The sequence below is a fragment of the Kogia breviceps genome, chromosome 20 (genome assembly GCF_026419965.1).
Source record: "Kogia breviceps isolate mKogBre1 chromosome 20, mKogBre1 haplotype 1, whole genome shotgun sequence".
NCBI classification, from domain to species: Eukaryota; Metazoa; Chordata; class Mammalia; order Artiodactyla; family Physeteridae; genus Kogia; species Kogia breviceps.
The window spans coordinates 10,306,871-10,326,382 of NC_081329.1; the positions used below are offsets into that span (position 1 = coordinate 10,306,871).

Consider the following 19,512-nt stretch of genomic DNA (forward strand, 5'->3'; position numbering starts at 1 on the left):
GTGGCTGTGTCCACCAGCAATGATGAGAGTTCCTGTTGCTCCACATCCTTGTCAGCACTTTATGTTGTCAGTGTCTGGATTTGGCATTCTCATAGGTGTGTAGTGGTGTCTCATTGTTCTAAATTGCAGCCCGTGATGACATATGATGTGGGGCAACCTTCAATATGCTTATTTTCCATCTGTCTATCTTTGGTGAGGTGTCTGTTAAGGTCTTTGACCCATTTTTAAATTGTGTCATTTGTGTTCCATTACTCATTTTCAGTTTCAACTTGATCAGATCCTTCACATAAATTTGGTGTGTGTGGCATGTGTATTTTCTAAACAACCCTCTTTTGATTATATGTGTGTACGTGGTGTGTCTGTGTGTTCTGTCTTTAGGGACCCTCCAGCTGCTACCACATATTGGGTCCAGTAGAGAGAGATCTGCATCCGATATCTTCCATTTCTCTCCTGCAATTCTCTCTACCGAATTCCCATCAAGCTTTTACCTCTACCACTTCAACGAAATTATTGTAATCAAGGTCACTGAGAACCTGCGCTTGATGAATACAATTGTCTGTGGTGGGTCCTCAACATCATTTCAGACCAGCGATCACGTGACTTGGCTTCAGGACAGCTCACTGTACTCCTGGCCCCCCTGCCCTTTCCCTCCTCATCTCCCCACCTTCTAGAAGTTAGAGCCCCTCAGAGCTGTCCTTGGACCACTTCTCTATCTACACTCCCTCTTAGAACTTTAAATGCACCTACATGCAGACAAACCCAGCTGTATATCTCCATCCTCGTACTTTCTCCTGAATCCTAAAATCCTATTCAGCTGCCTAACTGATGCCCACGTTTACACATCTAAGGAGAACCTCAAACCTAACATGCCTGGCACTGCACACCACCCAACAATGTCCGCCCCCCCCAGCCCCCAGGGAGGTTTCTCATCTCCTTGGGACCACTCCAGCCTCCCAGTTTCCAAATCAAAACCTGGAGCCGTGCCACACTTCTCTCCTACCAAAGCCACTCTTGGTCGATCAGAAAACCTCTTTTGCTCTGTCTTCACATATATCCAAATCCAACAACCTCTTCCCACAGCCTCATCCACCACTACCCTGGTGTTAGCCACCAGGGTCCTTCTCACAGGGATGGACTCGAGCTGGCCTCCTGCTTCCCCACCAAATCAGATCTCAGCTCAGCGGCTCAAGCCACTCCTTCAAGATGGGCTTCAGATCATTTCACTCCTCTGCTCAAAACCAGCCGTTATCCTCCACCTGACTGCCTGGGAAACGTAAGGCTGACCCTTGCATCTTCGCAAACTCACGCAGCACCACCTGCTTTCCTATCCGACGGCGGCTGTCCCTGTCCCTGCTCCTGTGCTGCTGCAGGCCTGGATGGCCCCTTCCGCTTTGAGTGCTCTTTGCCTGGACATCACCGAGCCTTTCTCCCTCTGCCTCAAGCCTGGTTCAAATTACCTTCCAGGAGGTCTTCCTGACCCACCCCCACCCCCACCCCCACTCTGAAACCCCTTCCCGGCGGGAAGACATCTCTGTCTCACAAGGACTTGTCTGCTCGTCAGCCTGTCAGGAGGTGCCTCGGCTTCCATAGCAGGGCCCGGCACAGACAGCCTCTCAGGAAATATGTTCTCCAAGAAACGGATTCAAGGAAGAAGGGTAAACAATCAACCAAGGTCCCAGAGAAGGTGAACTGGTTGGAGGGGGGCCAAGGGAAGAAATCCACCTGCCGCAGTCGCAACAGCGGGCAGAAGGGGTCAGTGCCACAGGAGTCAGGGGTCAGGGGGCGGCGGTCTTCCTGGTCAGTCTGCGGGCTCCCCTCTTCCCAGTTTCTTCTCTGCTCTGAGTCCCAGCTTCTGCGGTACGATAGGACCCTGGCCCGATGGGCGCTTAGCGGACTCCGCCCTCTGCTCGCATCCCTGTGCAGCGCTGGGACCCAGGGTGACACTGTGGGCGGCCACCCAGGAACACAATCCCGCCCCGCGCTGACCTCCTCCCAGTGACCGCCTAACCTCTGACTCCCCTCCTGCTGACCCACTAACCACCTCTCGCTGACCCACCCACCCCTTCCAGTGACAGTCTTCTGATGACCCCCTAACCCCTGACACCCTCCCGCTGACCCCGCCCCATGACCCCTCCGCAGCCCGGGTCTGCTCACCCGGGTCACACCCTTCCCTCTGAGCATGCTCGGAGTACTAACGCCCACGGGCCATGCCCACAGCGCGCGTTACAGCCAATCTGCAGCCGGTGCGCGGCTGATTGGCGTCCAGTGGCAGAGACCCCGGATCCTGATTGGGCAGGACTGCTGTTGGGGACGGGCCTACAAAGGACGGTATCCGGAAGTGCAGTCGCGCGGCTCGGGCCTGGGCTGGGGGTCGCAGGGGTCGCTGGGGCGGCGAGGCCGGCATGGCGGCGCTGCGGAGGCACGGTAAGCGGGGGTCGGGGGTCTGTGGGGACCGGGAGCTTTGGAGGAGGGGGACTCTGGGCCCTCGGGACTGTGGGCACCCGGGACTGTGAGGACTGTGGGAACCTGGGGCTGTGGGGACCCGGGACCGTGAGGATGGAGACCGTGAGGACCCGGAGCCGTGAGGACGGAGACCGTGGGGACCCGAGGCCGTGAGGACGGGGACCGTGGGGACCCGGGGCCGTGAGGACGGGGACCGTGGGGACCCGGGGCCGTGAGGACGGGGACCTTGGGGACCCGGGGCCGTGAGGACCCGGGATTGTAAGGGGCTCCTCCCAAAGCCCAGATTCTGACTCTCAAACCATTTACCTGCAGGGATTCTGTCTGAGTTTCTGGGCGCGTAACTAGTGTTATTAAGCTATGGTAGTATGTTTAGCCAACACCAAAGGCAGGATGGATACATTTAATTGGTTAACCTGGCACATGCCTTAGAATGAATGTCAGAGATACAGGGAACTCCAGACACCTCATGGAAAGCCCAGCAAACTTCTCATTACCCTATAATCATTAATATTAAAATGAAAAAAGGAGATTCTGTTTTTCCCAGTTTTATTCAGATATGATTGATATATAGCACTGTGTGGGTTTAAGGTGTGTATACAGCACAGTGACTTGATGGGCTATGCACTGCAAAACCACCACCCAATGAGTTAACATCCATCACCTCATACAGTTACACAATTTCTTTTCCTTGTGATGAGAACTTTTAGGACCTGCTCTCTCTCTCAGCAACTTTCAAATTCGCCATACAGCAGTGTTAACTATAGTCACCATGCTGTATAACTACATCCCAAGACTTATTTATCTTATAACTGGAAGTCTGTACCTTTTGACCATCTTTACCCATTTCTCCCATCCCCCAATCACCTCTGGCAACTATCAGTCTGTTTTCTGTATCTGTGAGCTCCTTTTCTCGATTGTTTTTTTTTTAGATTCCACAAATAAGTGAGATCTTACAGTATTTTTCTTCCTTTGACTTATTTCACTTAGCATAAAGTCCTCAGAATCATCCATGTTATTGGAAATGAAAACATTTCCTTCTTTATGGCTGAGTAGAATTCACATCTGCTTTATTCATCCATCCATCAGTGGACACTTAGGTTGTCTTGGCTATTGTGAATAATACTGCAGTGAATATTGGGGTGCATGTATCTTTTTGAGTTAGTGTTTTTCTTCTCTTTGGTTAAATACCCGGAAGTGGAATTGCTGGATTGTATGGTAGGTCTATGTTTAATTTTTTGAGGAAACTTCATACTGTTTTCCATAGTGGCTGCACCAATTTACATCCCACCAACAGTGCACAAGGGATCCCTTTTCTTCACATGCTCACCAACACTTGCGATTTCTTGTCTTTTTGATGATGGCCATTCTGACAGGTGTGAGGTGATATCTCATTGGTTTTGATTTGCATTTCCCTGATGGTTAGTGATCTTGAGCATCTTTTTGTATACCTGTTGGCCACCTGTATGTCTTCTTTGGAGAAATGTCTGCTCAGTTCCTCTGCCCATTTTCTATTCAGATTGTTTGGGTTTTTTGGCTATTGAATTGTATGGATTCGTTCTGTATTTTGGATATTAGCCCCTTACCAGATATATAGCATACAAATATTTTTTCCCCTTCAGTAGGTTGCCTTTTCATTTTGTTGACAGTTTCATTTGCTTTGCAGAAGCTTTTTAGTTTCTTTTGTTTGTTTTTGCTGTTGTTGTCTTTGCTTTTGGTGTCAAATCCAAAAAATTCATTGCTGAGACCCATGATGTCAAGGAGCTTTTCCCCTATGTTTTCTTCTAGGAGTTTTATGGTTTTGAAGGTTTTAGATATGTTTCTCTTTTTATTTGGATTAGTTCGGGCCATGGTTATTTTTTTCCTCCTCTACGTTTCAAACATGGTTGTGTTTTTGCCCTTTGAAAGGGAAAGCCCAGTGGCAACTCTAGTTAATAAGCATTTGCTTAAAATAGGAAAAAGAAATGAATTTCTCAGTAAGGCAGAATACAGAGAAGAGTAAATAATGTTCCCAGTCTGTGGCTTCCTTTGTAGAAAACCTCTTTGCCCGGCTTCCCCCACTGCTCTGAGCCCCAGGCGTTAGGACTCACCTGGTCACCCTGAAAGAACAGATCATCTCATAAAGTGACGAAATTCCTCAATAGTCAGATGTTAGCTCCAAAGCGGGCATTACAGTATTTTGATGGGTCCCCAAGCTACTTTTTTTTTTTTTTTTTTTTTTCCCGGTACGCGGGCCTCTCACTGCTGTGGCCTCTCCCGTTGCGGAGCACAGGCTCCGGACGCGCAGGCTCAGCGGCCATGGCTCACGGGCCCAGCCGCTCCGCAGCATGTGGGATCCTCCCGGTCCGGGGCACGAACCCGCGTACCCTGCATCGGCAGGCGGACTCTCAACCACTGCGCCACCAGGGAAGCCCCCCAAGCTACTTTTTATAACCCCCACCAGCAATGGAGCCAGCAGGCTCTGCAGACTAACTGTGAGGTTCGCGGGGGCAGCCCTGGCGTGGCCTTCACGGGCCCCTGTGGCTGGTTGACCCCCTGCACCCTGCCCGGGCCTCCTCTCCTGCCTGGGGCTCTGCCCTCATTCGCCAGCACCTGCTCTCCATCCTTCCGGTGGTGCGGCCTGGCCAAGCCTGGCAGCAACGCCCTGCTCCCGGCCCTCAGCTCGCTGCACCCAGAGGACTCGACTTTTCACCATCCGTCCTGAAACAGGCCTCCTTCCTGTTGGGTCTCTGACAAAGTTACCGAGTAAAGTTGGGCTGTTGAAGAACATTGTGGTGAAAGCCTGGATTAGTAAGTCTTGAAAGCGTCCAAGCAGCCATTGTAAGTGAGAAACGCAATATCCATTCTCCGCATCTTCTTAACGAGGTCGCAGGAGCACTCGTGCTGGGGTAACAAACACTGAGGAACACTCGGTGGGGTTTTAGCCAGCAAAGCTTCTAAGCGCTTGTACCGCGTTGTGGTGTGAACCAGGGCCGCCTCTTGTCTTCCTGGTCTGCGGGGCTCGTGACGTGGACCCGATGCAGGCCGAGTGACGGTGGAGCAGATGCCCCGCTGGCCGCGCTCGGGGCGCCGTGGGCCGGGGCGGCGGAGGTGGCTGCAGGGCTGCAGCGTATCTGGGCTTCAGAGGAGAAGGGGAGAGGAGGGGGCCTGGCAGGAGGGGGACAGTGGGGCTGCTAAGCCCAGAGCTCTCCAGCCCGGGGTGCCTTGGGGGCCAGGGTGAGGGCGGCTGGGCGAAGTACTTCTCGGGAGCCCTACCGCGTACCTTGGAAGAAAACCCCTCAGCTCGAGCTCAGGGTGAGAAAGCACGAGGCAGGTGGGCTGGCGTGCTGCCTGGGGGGGCGGTTCTGAGGCTTCCCTGCAGGTCGACGGCTCTGCTGGGTGATGCGGCCTCCTGTGCGGTTTGTGGCAAAGCTCCTCGGGATGAAAGGAGGCTGTTGCCTTTGCAGCAAGGCTGCTGGAGGGAGAGGTAAATCTTTACTGTTCTCTCCTTGATGCCGGGGAAGCCTGTGGCCTGTCCTGGAGGCTGTCCCTTGGGCATCCTTTGGGAGCTTCTGGGTTAAGAGGCAGCAGTGGGTCCCGCACAGTGTGGTGGGGAGAGCGGGCGAGCATCCAGCACAGAGTTCCGGACCAGCGGGGACTGTGGAATCAGGAGGGATCTCTGGACAGCCCAGCCCAGCCCAGCGGCAGGGCGCTGCGGGGAGGGAGCTGCACTGAGGTTCTCTGGCCATCTCGCGGGTGCTGGCCTGCTTGCCGGAGGCTGACTGCTGAGGCGTGTCCTCAGTCCAGCATCCCCCCACCTCCCAACAGGCACCTCGCCCCTTTGCAGAAAGTCCACCGGCTCTGCTTCTGTCTGTAGCAGCGTCTCCGCTTGGAGCATGTGGAGCCTTGTCCCCTGATGCACTGACCCCAGCAGAGCCTGGGGCTCTCGGCCTTCCGGGCCCGCTCCACGCTGGCCGTGGACTCTCAGATGGGCGAGCGTGAGGGCCATCCAGGACCGGGGTCCGGACTAGGAGGAGGACACTGCTGTCGTCCCCTCCCTGCTCCTCGCATGTGTCTGTGTGTAGCTGTGTGTGTGTGTGTGTCTGCATGTATGTGCATGTGTATCTGTCTGCATGTGTGTTCACGTGTGTGTGTGTCTCCCCCGTTGCACCCTCACACGTACACTGCCCGCAGCTTCCTTTGCAGTCTCAGACCCATGGGTACGGGTTGGGGTCTGTCTCAGTTGGGAAGACCGCGCTTTCCTTTGTGTTGAGCCGCGTGCCTCGGGCGCCCCAGCAGCTGGACAAGCAGTTGCTCACTGACCTGCAGGAAGAGCCCAACTCTCTTTAAACACAAAAGCGTCACTTCGGTGTTTTCTGCTGTGTTCAGTGTGATGCGGCAGATCCCTTCTCTTGCGGATCAAGAGCCCTTTTTCCTTTCAGCGATCTTCCAGGGCTGAACGCGCATGCCGCGGGGCCTGGAGAGGGTTAACGCAGAGATGGGCCTGCGCCGGAGCTGGGGGTGGACACGGTGCGGGGAGAAACTCAGAGCTGGAGGTGGGCGGCCCAGGCCACGGCATGGGAGGTGGGGAATAACTCAGGGACCGGGGAGGGGGCTCAGCCAGGCGGGGACATGTCGTGCAGGGCCCCACACCTGGGGTGTGACTGGGGGCCGGGGCTCCGCCATCTCCGGACCACTACTGAGTGGTGAACCTCACGCTGCCCTGGGACCCGGGTGGGGTCACTGTCGCCTCTGAGGAGCGCGGAAAGCCTCAGCCTGTGCCCAGCGGCAGGACAAGGTGGGCTTCGACGCACCAGCTTCAGGTCTGGTGCCTCTGTCACCATCCCCTGGGTGCGACGAGCCCCACGGAGGCGGTACCTCCTGGGGCAGAGCTAGCGCCCTGCCCGCTGGTCAGCGCCCATGGCCAGGAGCTACACCCCTGGACCGTCACCTCCAGGTGTCCGTCTGAATCTGTCCAGGAGGCCAGTGGCCGAAGGGAGGATGGAAGACGTGAGGCTCGAGGCTAGGCGGGGGCCGCTGGGGCGGGGGAGGCGGGAGGTGTGCTGGGAGCAGCGGCAGGTCTCTCTCCCAGGCTTGACAGGTGTCGCACGGGCGTGTGTGCAGGTTGCAGCGGGAGAGGGGCGCACCCGTGAAGGTGCTCCGGGGACCCTCAGGCCTCGTCTGTAAGGTGGGGGCTGTTCTGTGTCCTTTCACGAGCTGGTCAGTCAGGAGCGGCCACCGGAGGAGGCTCAGGACAGGCCCAGGAAGGACGGTTTGTTGGGCTCTCGGGTCCCAGAGGCAGGACCACGCCGGGCCCATGGGGGGATGGCCAGGGGGTCAGGGGACAGGAAGGAGGGAAGACAGGGCACGGCCTTTACCGGGGTTTCCAGGGGAAAGGCAGGCGGGGCAGGGAGAACACGTACGATTGGCCGCTTTTCGTGATTTTGCTGGGCTTTGGGTGACAGGGCTGCCCCGAGCCTCTGGGCACCCGGCCCGGGCGCTTCGGGCAGAGGAGGGTCACCTCCCCAGGGGCGGGGCAGGTGGAGGAGGCCGGGCCTGGCCGGGCTGTTGGCATAGGTCGCAGGTGGGCTCCTGGCTGGGGCCTTGGCTGGCGGGGGGCTGTCTCTGCCCAGCCAGGCGGGACTGACGATGTCAGAGCATCGCAGTGGACAGAAAATTTAAAATGTATGACTGCCCAGTGGACAGCAGAGTCGTGAGGATTAACGCGGGTCATGTTTGTGAGGCGTGAGGCCCACGTGAGCTGTCACTGTCACCCTGGGTGTGGGACGTGGAAGCGGCCGAGGGGGACCTTGTCAGGAAGACGGGGTGCACGGCCCAGCGGCTGGAGAGACGACAGCGCCCGGACAAGGCTTCAGGACCGTGGGAGCAGGACGGTTCCTCAAGCAGAGGGTGCCAGGCACAGTGGGGGCACGCTGCGGAGCCAGGGACCCTCCCTGCTCGGCTGGGGCTGCAGAAGCCAGTGGCAGGATGGACACTTCCTCCCCAACACCCTCACCCAGAGGGCAGGTGACCCGGCTGTGGTCAGGCGAGCCTTGTGCCCTTGGGCCTGAATTCCAGATCTGTCTGCTGAAAAAGCCAGTGTCGATTAAACTGCAAAAAAAAGTATTGGAGTAAAAGTAATAGGTTATCCTCTGTCTCCCCATTGTGAAGAGGCAGCTTTCCGAGTTGCCTTTGAACGTCCCCTCAGCCCGCCCCGCAGGGTCCGACGTGAGAAAACAAGACAGGCTGGGAGCTGGTCTGCTCTCCCTGCGTCTCCTGGGTTAGGACGCAGTCACCAAGCCCAACAAAAGCGATCACAGCCGTATGTGCGCTTAAAATGTTTCTGAATAGCTGATGGCATAGTAATTGCTGCTTAAAAAACTGCGAGGAACATTTCTGGACAAAGTTTAGAATTTTTTTTTTTAAGTGTTAAAGTTTTGGGAGAAAATGAAAGTTTAGTGCATATCTACCTCTTAAATGGGGAGACCACGTCAGACTGGTCATGGCGTAGGATTCCAATTATGTCCCATTTGAGTACTATTTCTGGTCTTATTTTGAGAACTGTCTTCCTTTTAATTAATATTTCAGAAAGCTTGACAACTGTTGCTTAAATCTTAGCTAATTGTTTTTCCATTTATAATTCTATGATGGAAGTCATTAACAAACTATCATTCATTGAATTAGCATACTATATTGAGCGTCTCTTTCTTGTGAACTGATGCAATGTTATTATCAATTTATTCCTTTATTCATAAGCATCCATTAAATACCTTCTCTCATTATAGGGATAAAATGGGAAAAAAAACCCATATTGAATATTGTGGGAGAAAAAGCTATGGAGAGGTTGGCAGATAAGCATAGTCTTTACTGAAAAGAGAAAATTGAAAATGCTGTATCAGATTCCGAGAAATATCCTGAGAAAATTTAAAGTGTCTCTTAAGCTCTACAGATATCAGGTGGAAAAGGGGAATCAGCTGAGTCAGTGTTTACTGAGGTTGGGGAACTTCTTCCTTTTCTTTATGATTTGTCAGTGTGTGTTTGTTTTCGAAGATTTTCTCTGCTATGCCAGGCTAAGGTCAGGAGGCTGTCATCAAACAGGGAAAAGGGCCACAGGGAAAGTTTCGATGAATTTCCATTTCTGATCTTATTTTCAGTAGCAGTTTTTCATTTATATATGATTTCAAAAAGCCTGCCAACTCTGGTTTCAAATTCTAGATAATCACTTTTCCATTAAGATAATCACTCTAAAAACATACATCATAAAACCATTTGTTCTGATGTTTTTCTCTCATAATGAAATATCTAGAAGTCACTTTTTAGAAGTTATTTGTTAATATTTATGGTCTCTTTTTATTTTTGTGTAATTCCGATAAGCATGTGGCCCCATCAGTTTTACTGTTTCCCATTAACATCCACCCTTGGAAATCTAGTTTTTTAGCTAATTTTATTCCTCGTGACCCCAGATTAGCTCCACGTGTTTATTTTGTCCTCTGAGAGTTACGCTTTTCTGAGAGACAGTGGTTCATAGGGATGATGTGGCTAGAGAATCACAAGTGAATCAATACCGTTTCTAATCTCATCCATTACCAGAAAGATCTACAGTATATATTTAGTAAAAATGTATAGTTTTACACCAATGGTAAATAAAGTATATTGGGTATATAGATGTTGAGGGAAATGTGTGTCACTTTACCATCCAAGGAAAAGAAAAATATGTCTGACATTGATGGGGTGACTTAGTGGGTCTCAAAGATCAGAGGTGCTTTTTTTTCTACCACGTAGTTTCCATTTTCCTTTGCTTTTTTCAGAATGGAATATTACGGAAGAAAAAGTTCCTATTTCTGTTTCCCTTTTTTTTTTTTTCCATGAGAGCCTTTTCTAATAGAAAGTACGTGCACCCAGTTTCCCCTGGTGAGGAAGCTTTCCCATCTGGGAGGTGTGTGGGGAGCACAGTCTGACTCAGGCAGGAGCCTGTTAGGTGTTCTGCCCTAAGACCACAGCGAAGGAGACATGATTCCTTGAAATGCTGCCATTAACACCTCTGTTAAAAACGGAGCAAACCCCTTCCTTTTTTATACCCAACTGTTAGATTTTAAACCGGGTGACTTGTGTGGAAGAAGAGTTCAGAGTTGAACAGTTTCCCACCAGCAATCAAACTGTCTGTTTCCTTTTGAGTTCTTCCCAGGTGTCTAACTTCCAAAGAACACTTTACTGAAATTTTATTTTTCTTTGGCTTGTGTCTTTAACCTGAAATAGCAAGTTTAGATGGCAGTCCTCTCTGAAAATTATATCAAAATGACTTAATTCCCCTGTGACACAGAGACTTGATCTCTCTGTTTGGTATTTCGTCGTATCAATTTCAGACAGGATGTTTTTCTCCGCAGTGACCTTTTTCTGTGTCTCTCAGGGCCCCAGCTCCAGTCACCCGGTGGGTGTGCTGATTGTACTTGTCTCCTGCAGGCATCAATGTCCATTCCCCCGCTTTTTTATGTTCTGCTGATTGCTTTTTGACAGACAGCAGAGTTTCAAGTTACAACCTGCCCTTGCTGGGAAAGGGGGACCACACAGGCGGGAGGCCGGCCATTCACTGAGCTCCTGTGGTGACACACAGCTAGCTGCCTTCCTGGACCCGAGCACCTTGCTCTTTTTTGTTTGTTTTTGAGCACAGTGGAAATTAAGCAGAAAAGAGACTTTTAACCTCTAAATTGATTTTTAGGACTACATTTGCAGTAGGCACGCGGGTGCGTGCGCGCACACACACACAGAGGCACACACACACACACACACACACACACCACACATACACACACACACAGAGGCACAAGGCGCCTTTCAACAAACCAAAGCTGACAGATGCTTTTTAAAAATGATGTTTTACTGTGTTCCTACCCTGAAAAAAATAACCTTTCATTTATGTTCTGCTTTTAACGAGAATCCCTAAGTAGGTTTGGCCAGTTAGAATTAAGTCCCTGTTTGTAGGAAACTGGCAGGCAGTTCAAGGCCCAGCGTACTGAGAGCCCAGTGGCTACACATTTCTTTGGGTCTAAAATAGCTGGTAATTTGTATTTACGTAAACTGCGGGCCCCGTTTGTGACAATAGGAGCCCCACGTGACTGCACGGGAGCGGGTCCATTGTCCCTTGGAAAAGCAGAGGCACCGATGACTGGGGCCGGTGGGGGGCTGTGCAGGCGGGTCCACGCCGCGGACAGCTTGTTTGCTCCAGAGGGTAACGCTCAGTCCTTCAGTGGTCTGATCCCCTGTGTGGTCTCAAATGCTGGGATAAAGTGAAATTCACCAAGGAAGCCTCCAGCAATATTGGTTGGTAGAAAGTATTGTTTTCATTCTGTTTGTTACACGTTGCTCTTTTAAAGCTGATTTTGAAAAATTAAAATCACATTTTTTTTTTTTTTTTTTTTTTTTGTGGTATGTGGGCCTCTCACTGTTGTGGCCTTTCCTGTTGCGGAGCACAGGCTCCTGACGCGCAGGCTCAGCGGCCATGGCTCACGGGCCCAGCCGCTCCGCGGCTTGTGGGATCTTCCCGGACCGGGGCACGAACCCGTGTCCCCTGCATCAGCAGGCGGATTCTCAACCACTGCGCCACCAGGGAAGCCCAAAATCACATTATTTTTAAAAAGACTTTATGCTTTAAATTGTGGCAACTGAAAGTATTAGACATGTATATTTATCAGCAAAATTATTTTAAGCTGAGGTACCTGGATATTTGGAATCCGTTAAGACTTAACGAGTTAAACTTCTCGTTGAAGACACAGCTCCCACTTTTGCTGTTGGGACGCCCATCCTGACAGCTCTTTGAGATCATCTGTTCTTGTGCCTGTTGACCAGACACTTGATAAGTGTTGCACGAATCATGGATCATAGGACGTAAAACCTGCATCTCCTCTCAGAGCAGTTTTGTTCCCGTTATAACGCTTATTACAAGTCGTAGGGGTGGGATTGAACTCACCCCTTTATGGAGCACATGTGCTGCCTGCAGAGATGCCTAGAGAAGGTGTGTTTTTGCTTGTGAGGTTTTTAACACACATGGGTGTGAGATGGAGATCGTGCTGCCTCTTGGGTTTACGAGATGCTTAACCCCGTTTAGCTTAAGAGGATGAAAGTTCTCTCTGTTTTAGTTTTTGAACTGCTATGCTCAATTTTAAATTTAAAACTTAGGAAAATTGTCTTTCCCAGTTGATAAGTGTGAAGTGTGCAGACTCTCTGGCCTTTATGAATGAGCACATCTGAACCTGTGTACTGTTCTCCCCACAGTCACCCTCCAAATAGTAATCCTGGGATGGAAGCGTAGAGTGTGACTCTTTTATATTGAAGTTGTACTTTTATGAACATTTGCTTTGAGTTGTGAGCGCACAGCCTGTGTTCCCTCGATCTTAGGTGGTCGGCGTGCTGTGCGTGCTGAGCCCCTCCCCGTGGTGCAGCCACGGGCTCCTCAGATGCACGTGGACGTGTGGTGCGTCCTCCTTCCCCGTGGGCACGTCCGGTGCTCGTGGCGCTGCTTCCCTCTCTGCTTCTCTGTCTGATGTGGGGCCTTGAGTCTTCAGTGGCCAAGACGGCCCTCCCTCGAGCAGCCGCGGTTGTTCAGCCAAGGACGGATGTGAGTGGATTTGTGTTCAGCACGAGGACGCACCCTCCTCCTGAGCACAGGCTCCTTGGAGACGTGCCGATCCCAGGGCGCATGCAGAGGGAGAGCGGATGAGCCTGGAGCAGCTCCTGGTGGCGGCAAGTAGCCACGTGCTCTCAGAAGGCGGGGGAGGGGGGTCGTCCGGCGGGCAGCGCAGGGGCTGGCGGGCCGACAGTGCCCCAGGCCAGGCCATGGGCGCAGGGCGAGTGGGGAAAAACAGTTCAGTTTTGCTTTGTTAAAACGCCGGGCGCTGCGGGCCATTGGGTGGGCTTGCCTGCTGTTGGCAGTGGGGTCTGGATCTCAGGCGAGCTGGAGGACGTTTCAGCTTTCGTCCCGGACTGAGACGGGAGTGGGAAGGGAGAGAGGCCGGGCGTGAGGAAGCGAGAGCCCCGTCGTCCGCTCCTGTGTCGTCTCTGCAGCACACCTGTGTTGTCAGTCTTGCAGCCTCGCCCGCAGAGGTGTTTCTGCCCATTTTGCGGAGGGAAACGGTGAGGCTCAGAAAGACCACGTAACTCAGACAGGGTTTCCTACCTAGGAGTGGCAGACTGTGGCTTAACCCGGTTGAACCCGACTCCTGGAGGGATCCCTGGTGGGTATTGCGGGAGAGGGGAGGAGCTCTGCGTGGGGAGACCTACAGGTTTGCCCTGTGCTCCGAGCCTCCTGCCCACCGAGAACCTCCTCTCCTCTCAGGGTCACGAAACTTTGCTTCCTGGCAACGAGGCTGAGGCGGCAAGTATTGAGCCTTTGAGTCTTGTACTAGATGTAGTTTTTTAAATGTCAGTGGGGACACTACAGGGCCTGGCAGCCCTGAGCAGGGTCCCATAGTCAGGAGACATGGAGAGGGGCCCTGTCTCTGGCAGGGCTGCCTCTGGTGGGGCGTTGGCTGGGATGATGTTTGAACCCCAGCTCTTGCCACCCTTCCCTATCGGGGAGGCCCAGAGCCCGAAGCAAGACCCGGCCAGCCCCCTTGGGGCGGCGGGGGAGCCTGGGTGGCAGATGAGGCCGCTCTCGGACCACGGCCCTCAGACCCAGGCCCCTTATAAGGCGCTCTCAGCTTCCAGAGCCAGGTGTGAGGCAAGCTTGTAGCCCCTAGACCCCACCCAAGTTGGGGACAAAGGGTTCTGGTCCCTGGGACCTCAGCACTGGAGCGCTCAGCCTGGGGCTAGGACTGAATCTTGTCTCTGAGGAAGGGCCACGTGTCCTGAACCTCCCAATGGGCTGAGGCCCCTGCAGCGGTCGTGTGGGGACACCGCAAAGCCAGTGAGTGGAGGACCAAAGGGCCTCGAGAGCCGGAGGCTTTGCAGACACGCCGCCAGGTGGCTCCTTGGTGAAAACCCCTACTAATTAGGCTGTAAATACAGTTTATTCAGGCAATACGTTGAATTCAGTGAAAGTGCCACGGGCTTTTGTTCTTTTCCTTGCCCCCCTGCTCACTACCGATGCCTCAGCTCGGGGTCCACGGCAGAAAGCCTGGGCGGCGAGTTCCTGGCCAGCCTGCTGTGCGCCGCGCCCTCGCCGCCTGTCGTCAGGGCACCTGCTCGAGCAAGGTGGTCAGGTGCCCGGTCCACTTCAGTGTTCCCTGGAGAGGGGGGCGTTCTGGGGGCCTGGCTCGCACTGGTTTCTCCCCGGGATTGCTGTGTTTTTATGCTGGTTCTTCGGGCTGTGTGGCTGCTCGGCTGTGGCGCAGGCACTGCTTGGTGGCGACCTGTGTCGGGTTTGCCTGTAGTGTTGCTGTGTGTTCAGACACACACGTGTGTGCAGAAGCTTCGACTCAGAGATGACCTCAGCTGGACGCCCGTGTCAGCCGCCGCCAGCCCAGGCGAGTCTCAGGCTCCGAGCTTCCCCGAGTTTGTTTTAGAGCAGGGTGCCCAGTTAGGATTTTACCTTAATATTTGTTCTAGTTCATCAAAATGCTGAATTGTTGATAGTTTGTAGGTAGAGTTTATTTTATCTGCCTTTGGTTTCCCCTGGAAATTGCCACCCAGTCTTCTGGAAGAGAGTGTTTCCCCTCTGCCATTTAAGGAAATGCACAGGACGCTTCAATTTCTAACGGAAACTTGGAACCTACCCTCTGGATGTGTCTTTGGGTGCCAGTCTAACGGAACAGCCTGTCTCCCCGTGACGCACGCGCTGCCCGGGGCCGTCTGCGGAGGCCTTGGGAATATTCTGAGCCGGGCCCTGCGCCGTTCAATCAGGCAGAGGTGGGGGTTGGAGTCCAGCGTTGCCAGGGCCCGAGACCGTAAATGAGGGCATTGTCGCCAGAGACGGTTTCTTCCATCCAGGGCCTCCTGGCCAAGTGGGCAGCCAGCCATCAGGCCACCGGGCCAGCGGGCGGGTGGCATCAGGACCCCGTACTCCTCCCAGGCGCCTGGCCAAGCACTGCCTGGACTTGAATAGTTTTCTGAGAAGGACTTTCACGTTTTTAGACCCAAGTTGTGTTTTTTCCAACTAGTACCAGTTGGAGGGGGTTATTTCTGCTGCGAGGGCCGTCTGAGCACGTGATGAAATGAGGAGTGGTCTGCGTCTTTACGGTTGTGCCTCCCGCGTGGGACAGGGCCCTGCCCTCTGTGACCCACAAGCCGCTCAGTGGCCCCTTCAGGCTTCCCCTCTCACGTCACCGTGTCCTCAGTGGCCCAAACGTACACCCTCCACTTCATCATCTGGAGAACTCAAAGCCTTCTCCGAGGTCCCGATTTCCGCCCCACGGTGCTTGGTTTCTCCAGAGCAGCTCTCTCTCTCTTTGCTGATTTGTTTCTAAATTTAATGAGGTTCCAGCAGGTTCATGGGATGAACCTTTTCCCCTCACCTTTTCTAGGATGCTGTTTTGAGATTGTACCTGTTCGTCGTTCACGCTTAAATCAGGACAGACGTATTTATTCATTGTGGCAGCTCGTCCCCTCCAGTTAGATCGGAATGTAAACTAAAATAAGCCAAATGAAGATTCTGCGCGCCCTTGTGAGAAACTTGCTGGCTGTGCTGGTCCCCGGCGGGGGCCCTGGAGGGAGGAGCGGGGGCTGCCTGGGGCCTGCCCAGCGCATCCGCTGTGAACTGACGTGGACCCAGCCCGTCTGGGGCTGCGCTGGGGCCCAGGACCTCACACCCGGATTCTCAAAACACCTCGCCATCTGTGCTTTACACATACCTTCAAGCAGAGACAAGGTGAGGGAAGAACAGAACTGTGAGCCCAAGTGCGGCCCCCAGGTGTGAGCGCAGGTGTGAGCGCAGCCGTCAGCGGCTCCTCCCGGTGCTCACACCTGGGGGGGCATCCAGTGCCGCGGGGAGGGCGGCGTCCTTTCAGGGACAGTGCCGAGGGGTCCTCTGATGGGGACGGTGCTGGAGGGTCTTGGGGGGGACAAGCCCAATGGTGTCCTATAGGGGGCAGTGCTGAGGTAGTGATGTCGTGATATGTCTCTGTTTTATATAAAATCCATTTGCAATTTAACTAAAACTGCCGTCAGTAATTCTTTTCTTTTCTTTTGCAAATTGATCGCCTCTAGTGTTTGTTGGAAAAGTGCTGAAGAAACTGTATCCTGAGGTTCCACGTGGCCAAGAGAAGAGGGCCCCCGTGAGTCCAGCCTGCAGAAACCCACCTGAGAAAGCAGCTCCTGAGAGAGTGAAGGGCAGGAGCGTCCCGCCCATGACAGGTGAGGGGGGGGTTCCCTGGACATTCCCCAGGAAGCACAGGCCTGGCCTCAGGCCACCGGGGTGTCACCTCAGGGGACGGGCAGGTGTCGTCCTGCTCGCGCTCTGGGAGGACAGTTACTTGACTTGGGGAGGGAAGAAGCCAGCATTGGTGCCCCAGCTGGGGACGAGATCAAGTTCGCCACTGGTGTTGAGTTCGTCTACATGCTGTTCCCTGTCTCTGGACTGGACCCTGCTGCCTGGTCTCTCATCTGCCCTGTCACCCTGCCCCAGCCCCTGTCCACCCGGGACGCGCTCCTGACGTCTCTCCTGTTTTAGTCTCCTGTCCATTGCTCTTCACAGATGTCTGTCCGAGATCCGCACAGAGTGGGGTGGTCGGCCGTGGAGGCCGCTCTCACGCTGGTTCCCCATCAGCGCAGCGGTGTTACCGGCGAGGGGCCCACTGAGTGGGACACACGGAAGGAGGCCAGGCGAGGTGGGGGCAGCCCTGGCTGCAGCCCCTAGTTCCCAGGTGGACGTGTAAGGGCAGAGTTCCCAGCACCCTTTCTCGGGTCAGTCCCGTTTCTCTTTGGCAGTGGCCCCTCACGGGGCTCTGTCATGGAGTGATTCTGTTCCTGAGCGCTGGTCTCTCCTGCTGGCCTGGCCCGGTAACCTTGTGTCCACAAATCCTGACCCACCCTGGACCAGATCTCAGCGGCAGACCCATCAAGCCCAAGGCGTGCCTGCTGCCCACAGGCTGGATCTCCAGAAATAATGGTGCCCACGCCTCTTTCACCCGTGAGATGGCCGATGCCTGCGGACGAGGGGAAAGCGTTTCCCCCCCGGAATGGGGGGCTCCACGAGCTTGTCCTGCAGGATGAATCCGGGGCTGCCGAGTTCCCTTTCTGTGTCCTCATGTGCCTCGGTGTGCTTGGGTTGCCCTAACCCCCGTGTAGCACCACCACCCCCAGGACCGCCACTCTCTGGCGCACCTGCTGCTCTTCTGACAGAGAGCCTGCCGGGTGTAGGATGGACCCCCACCCCTGGAGTCACACGGAGGAGTAGTGGCTGCTGTCTAATGCAGTTTTACCTTTAGAAGACAATACTGTCGTGGGCTGAACTGTACCCTCCATAATTCATATGCTGAAGCCCTGACCTCAAGATGTTGACTGTGTATGGAGATGGGGCCTTTAAAGAGGTGATTAAGTGAAACGAGGCCATTAGGGTGGGTCCTAGTCCCACGTGACTGGTGAGATCAGGAAGAGATCAGGACCCAGACACGCACAGCAGGACAGCTACATGAGGTCACGGGGCGAAGACAGCCGTCCACAGGCCAAGGAGAGAGGCCTCGGAAACCAGCCGTGTGACACCTCCATCTCGGACATCCAGCCTCCAGAATCAGGAGAGAAGGAACACCTGTGATGCTGCCCAGAAAACCAACGTGACACCCGTTCCACCTGTGAGAGATGCACGTGGTTTTGAATAAGCACAGCACAGCTTAGCAAGGCGGGAGCCGTGGGGAAGACGTGCTGCCTGCAGGAGGAGCAGGCTTCCCTGGGAGTGCCTGGTTTTCTTTCCAAGTTTGACTGAACCAGTGTTCTTAGTCTTTTAAAAAATTTTGTTTTTAGGGTTTATTTGCATTTTCTTCCCTCTTCTAACTTGACGGTTTTTACAGCGATTATTCACTAATAGTAATAATCTGGGTGGTGTCTTTCCACGGAAGCTCCGGGTTCAGTCATGTCATCTCAGCGGGCAGCTGTGAGGTGCTGTTGTTGTTCAGTATGAAGACGTTGAACTAAAAATCAAGATGCTGACGTAAGGCTGGTTGAGAATGTATTGATTACGTGAAATGAGCCGTACGGAAGGTTCAGAAGCCTGTTCCATGGAGCAGATATGCCTGGTGTGAGTGGATGAGGGGGCCCTGAGCATGGGGAGCCTCCATCACGTCCTCCAGGAGCTGGGGCTGGGCCCCGGCCGCCTGCAGCCTGAGCTGGCATGGGCAGTGGGGCACCCGCGGGGCTGGCTGGTGATCACACTGTGGTGGCTGGTGCCGGCGGCTTTGTGGCTCAGCCGGAGGGCAGGACAGGATAGATGCCAGTGTCCGGGTGGAGTTGGCCCGGCCAGCATGGTGATGGAGCCAGAGGAGAGGTCCCATGAGGACCACAGGTCAGGATTCGGCCCGTGTTCTTGGTGGGTCTCTCTATCCACGTGATTTCTCAGACTGCAGACTCTGCACGTGGTGCTTGCTGTCTAAGGCAGCGCAGTGTGCCTTGCGCAGTGTAGACTGGCCACCTGCCACGGCCTAAACTAAGGCGGAGTGTTTAATGAGGATGTGGTGTGACCAGGGCAGTCTCACTGGGTCCTAGAGGAGCGTCCAGTTGCTGCACCTCTGCACACCCCGCGCTTTCTCCCCTTCCAGAGCACCTTCTGGCCGCCGAGCATCCTGGAGTGGGGAGGGGTCTGGTGGGCAGGACCCCCACACCCTTTCTCCTGGCTTCAGGCAACAAATAGAGGAGGCATTTCTGAGAGTTTTAGTATTTCACAGGTGCAAATGAGCCTAACTTATATGCCTTTTTCTGAAAACTCCATACAACATGAGCAACATATTTTTTAAAGATAAAATTCATTTAATCTAAAGTTTACCGTAACCATTTCAAAATGGTTCATTGATTCTTAGTATACTCACAATGTTATGTAACCATCACCACTAATTCCAGAACATTCTTTTCACCCCAAAAGAAACCCATATCCATTACAGTCATCCCCATTCATGCCTCCATGCTTTCCATCTCTACAGATTTGTGTATTCTGGA

The 19,512-nt window shown here is 53.8% G+C and overlaps 1 protein-coding gene across 3 annotated transcripts in view; it reads left to right on the forward strand.

Moving 5' to 3' along the window:
- Nucleotides 1-2,222: 2,222 nt before the first annotated feature.
- The window catches only part of ERICH1 (glutamate rich 1), a 56,372-nt gene continuing 39,082 nt past the window's right edge, over nucleotides 2,223-19,512 (forward strand). Inside the window, exons 1-2 of one of the 3 annotated variants that reach the window (XM_059049567.2) lie at nucleotides 2,223-2,424; nucleotides 16,576-16,722. In XM_059049567.2, the coding sequence (XP_058905550.1) occupies nucleotides 2,403-2,424; nucleotides 16,576-16,722 (169 nt within the window). In that variant the 5' untranslated portion in view covers nucleotides 2,223-2,402. The remainder of the gene's footprint in view (nucleotides 2,425-16,575; nucleotides 16,723-19,512) is intronic. The other 2 variants (XM_059049568.2, XM_059049565.2) reach the window with 2 other exon arrangements.